Source organism: Micromys minutus (genome assembly GCF_963924665.1).
Source record: "Micromys minutus genome assembly, chromosome: 4".
In the NCBI taxonomy this organism is placed as follows: domain Eukaryota; kingdom Metazoa; phylum Chordata; class Mammalia; order Rodentia; family Muridae; genus Micromys; species Micromys minutus.
Window position 1 is genome coordinate 39943041 of NC_137973.1, and position 4835 is coordinate 39947875.

Below are 4835 nucleotides of genomic sequence, written 5' to 3' on the forward strand. Positions count from 1 at the left end.
GTTTTCAACATCCGGAATAAAAGAGGTCATCAGCTTTATTACAGTATTTTTCTTTAAAGCCAAAACAATAAGTTCAACAAGCGTCTAAGTGCCTATTGCTCTCTAGAGTTCAGCAACCCCACCGCGTGTTCCTTACAGTTTCTCCTGTGTGCTCTCAGCCTTTGAGGTCAGCAGGTGCCACACACTGAGTCCTGAGAAACAAACCCACAAGAACAGCTTTCATTCCTCAAGGGCCATGATACAGTGCTTGCATTGAGCTATTTCCTAATTGTTTTCCTATGTGCCTTAGTCTTACAATATGGACCTGCTGTCCTCACACACTCCCCAAAGGGAAAGGTCCCAATATCTTACTCTTTTTCCAATATGCTGTACCATCCTAATTCCTTCAGCGTAAGCTCCTGTATAAGGCAGAGGGGGAACAAGCCAGTCTAAATTCTTAACAGAATGTTGTTCGTGGGGCTTACCAGGTCTTGCCATTCATCCTGTAAGTCACGTACCCAGGGAATCAATTGTGGGCACTATTCTAACCGAACTCTTATTCTTACTATTATTGACTGGACTCGTGCCTTAACTGCCAAGGCCTCAGACTCTAGGTCTGGGCCACTGTTTCTCTAGATTGTGTATTTTCATCCCTGGACCCAGTTATAAGTGCCTGGGAGTTCCTAGAACCGTAAGTCTCTACTTCTCTTAGTGCAAACAGGAAGCACAGTGGAGATTCGTGCGCAGGCTTAGGTAGTGTTATCTCACAATGTGGTTCCATGGTGGCAGAGATTTTTTCCAAAGAATTATTTTGTTTAGAGACACTGCCATTGTATCCATTCACATCTTCTACCAAAGCTCATACAAAATCTCTCGAAGGAAAAAAGCATAAGAAAACTCATGTAACCAAATGAAAATCATCAAAAATGACAGTAAAAGGATGCTGGAGAATTGTGATCAGAGATGAGACACACTGGAACTTTGTCCACCAGCAGTCAAAGCCAGGGCAGGTAATACTTCCCTTGGAGTGGACCTCAGATCTGGTCAGGAAGTGGTTGGGTAGCCTAAGAACAGTCATGCCAGTATTATGCCAGTGCATATATCTTGGCTGGCAGATCAGAGTTGTAGCACCGAGGTCCACAGCTGGGTTACATTACTGATGACTTTTCTCCCGACAGTTTAATTAGCACCTTCCAGCACAATGAATGCTAACAGCCAGGAGAAAGCCTCCTCCTCAGTTCTAGCTTGGTTTTTCTGGGTCCTGTATTCAAAGCGAGTGTTGTCTTCAGCAGCAGGGGCTTACTGTCTAGTTCTGGAGGGCAACCAAGAGCAGTGGAAATATTCTATCTTCTTTTGGGAGTTCCTAGGGGATCTCCGTTTATCAAAAACTATCCTCCAGCTGGCACTGGGATTTTGGATTGAAAACACTCTGGGGTGAGAGGTTAGAATGTTTCTCTATGAAGTGCTCACATACCAGTTGGTATGTGAACGTACACTTCAGATTTCTAATCTCATTGTTATTTCAAAATTCCATTCAAAAATGTTTTCTCTAAACTCTGCTCTTATACAAAAGAGACACACTCTGTGTCGTCCCCATTGTACACTTCTGTATTTATCAGAGCACCCAGGACACCGGTATTCATTTCAATCGTTTGTCTCCCTCTAACAGATTATAACATCTTTAAGGACTTCGTTTTAATGCAGCTGATAGAAGATAATCAAATCTTCTCTGAACACTAAAGAGTGTAGGTCAGGGTAGTAAGGTTGCCTAACACACACAGGCCCTAGGTTCGATCCCTAGCACTGCAGAGGGGATGGAAATAGGATCATATCTCTCTCTCCTCTCTCTCTCTCTTTCTTCCCCCCTCCCCCCATCACCACCACCTTGTGGATAAGAAAGAAGAAATAACAGTAAGAGCCAAGTGCTGGCTACCGTGGGGGTAGAAGCCTGCAATTCTAGCACCTGGGAAGTAAAGGGAGGAAAATCAGTTCAAGGCCAGTCTAAACTGTCTGAGACTCTGTCTCAAAAAAAGAAAAGAAAAGAAAAAGAACAAAAGAAAGAAAGAGGCACTTCCTTCGGACGCAAGTTATTAGCGGACAACGTCTCGGCCTCACCAGGAAACTACTAAAGTTCCTCTGGGATCAAATAGAATTTTGTAAGAACAGAATGGATGGAGAAGAGAAAACCTATGGTGGCTGTGAAGGCCCTGATGCCATGTATGTGAAATTAATATCTTCTGATGGTCATGAATTTATTGTAAAAAGAGAACATGCATTAACATCAGGAACAATAAAGGCCATGTTGAGTGGTCCAGGTCAGTTTGCGGAGAATAAAACCGATGAGGTCAATTTTAGAGAGATCCCTTCACATGTGCTATCAAAAGTGTGCATGTATTTTACCTACAAGGTCCGCTATACTAACAGCTCCACTGAAATTCCAGAATTCCCAATTGCACCTGAAATTGCACTGGAACTGCTGATGGCCGCGAACTTCCTAGGTTGTTAAATAAAATAAATTATAATAAACTGTTAATTTTTTTCAGTATTTAATACCTGTAGTTCAGTTAGTAATTTTTTCACATATAGCATGTTGCCTGTATGAAATTGAACTCTAAAGATAATTGCTGAGCAGATTCCTTCTGTCATTTGCATAGCAGAGTTGAGATTTGTTTGCTATATCAACAAATTAAGGAAGTTTCATAAGCCAAAAAATAAACAGATTTATTGCCAGTTTAAAAAAAAAAGAAAGAAAGAAAGAAAAAGGAAAAAAGAAAGAAAAGGAAAGGAAACAGCCAACTAACAACAACAAAACAAAAAACCTCCAAGCACTTTTTTTTGTATTTAACCCATGATTTATTTGGAAGTAATTTTTGAATTATACTTTTATGTTAATTTTTTATTAGTTCTCTGAGAGTTTTATACAGTGGGTTTTCATCACATTTACCCCCTTCTTCCCAGATCCTCCTCCCCTTCCCTACCCACCCAACTCTGTGTCCTTAAAACACAAACAAGCAACATGCCCTCCCAACCCAACACCCTTTAAGAACAATTCATGCTGCACAAATATTCTTGGATGTACTTTCTTCCACTGGAGGAGCATGGTTGACTTACCAGAAGCTACGCACTTAGACAAAACCGATTTCCTGCTCCCAGCAGCTAACAGTTACAAACAGTTCCGCCCACAGGGTGGTGTGCTCAGTTCCTCTCTCCAAACTGGAATTTGGTCTGGCTTGTGCTTGCACGGGGCTTGTGAATGTTGTACAACTGCTCTTAGTTCATATGTGCAGTTGCCCTGTGTTTGGAAGACAGTGTTTCCTTGTGGTCTTTGACCACCTCGGGCTCCTACACTTTCTCAGCTCCCTCTTCTGCAGTTATCCCTAAGCCTAGGGAGACAAGATATAATAAATATGTTGGAAATAGTTTTTTATATGAGAAAGTGAGGCTCGGAAGTGGTGGGCAATTTGCCCAGGCTGAAGCAGGTTGTCAGCTTTCAAAGTTAATGTATTTGACCCTGTGCTTTGAACGAAGCCCTCGGTATTCTGGGGAAACTTTCCATCAGGGCTTTTTCTAACCACTCAGCACACAAGAAACCTCTGGGTCTCTGCAAAGTAGCCAGCAGGGAGCTAATGAATACTGGCATTCAGGACTGAGGTTTATGCTGTTTCTTCTGGATCCATCCTCCCATCTCCAGTTCCGGAAAGACACTCGAAATATAAGGTGCTCCCCACACCCCCCAGTTACTGGATCCATATCTGTTTGACCTATTGAAGGAACTTCCTGACTTTTGGAAAAATCTCACCACTTTATGGTCAGGTTCATAGAAGGGACTTTTTTTTTTTTTTTTTTCAGAGCACAGCAAGAGTTTCACTAGTGAAGATGTGGGACTTCTGGCAAAGATGCTAATACCAGGTAACTTGAGGTCAAGTGCCCTGTGATACTCTCTCTTCCCAAAGCCTGATTGCAGATCTACAGGAGGCCAGTAGCTTCCTTAAAGACTTTGGGTTCTGACTGAGATCAGGGGGCCTCCCAGCTGGCACCGGCAGTCAGTCTACTTTCCAAAGATAAGGAAACCAAATATTAGCTAGCAGGAGTGGATACAGCACCTTAAACACACCCATACCTTTCTCTTCTCTCCTCCCTCCCCCGCCCCTGGAGCCGCAGCAACAACCTGTTACACCTGTCCTTAGAGAGGAAAGTGGGGAACCGAATACAGCCTGGCTGAGAAACTTGTTTTGCCTAGATGGGTTCTCCTACAGAGAAAGGTTTCTTTATTCCCCACACAGAATGGGGATAGGTTCCTTGATTTCTTCGAGACTTCTCAAGTAACCTCACCTGTCTCAGCACCTTAATTTGGCCTTGAATTATAAACATACCACAATGGTCCTGCAATCTCTATTCGTTGTTTATATGGCTGGAGGATCCGGTTTGGCGAGTGTTTTCCAACCCCTTTGATGTTGGCTCTACGGTCTTGTGTATCAAACAATAGCTCCCCTTAGGACTTCACATCCTGTATCTTCAGTGTTGCCTGATATGGTCCTCTGCCTAGCATTCCAGAGTTCATTCACCAGAGCTTGTTAGAAATGTAACCTCCCTGATTCCACCCTAGGGTCACTGAGTCAGGTCACATTTTAACAGGGCATTAGGTGACTCATCCGCTATTTAAACTTTAGGGTGCCCAGGGCTGGAATGATGTTTACAGATACACAAATTCCGTCATCCTAAGTTTGCTAAATAATACATAAGACAGGCTTGTCATCTTCTGCCCATCAAGGTCTTTAGGTGTCACCAGTACTACCACAACCCTCTTTGTATGCCCTTGTATATATTACACATGTACATATTGTATATAATGCCAT

The 4835-nt window shown here is 42.8% G+C and overlaps 1 protein-coding gene across 1 annotated transcript; it reads left to right on the forward strand.

The window, feature by feature from the left end:
- Positions 1-2059: 2059 nt before the first annotated feature.
- Positions 2060-2571, forward strand: LOC308420530 (elongin-C-like). Its single transcript, XM_080916603.1, has one exon. It carries the CDS (start codon positions 2147-2149, stop codon positions 2483-2485), a length of 339 nt encoding a protein of 112 aa, XP_080772729.1. The 5' UTR covers positions 2060-2146; the 3' UTR covers positions 2486-2571.
- The last annotated feature ends 2264 nt before the right edge of the window (positions 2572-4835 follow it).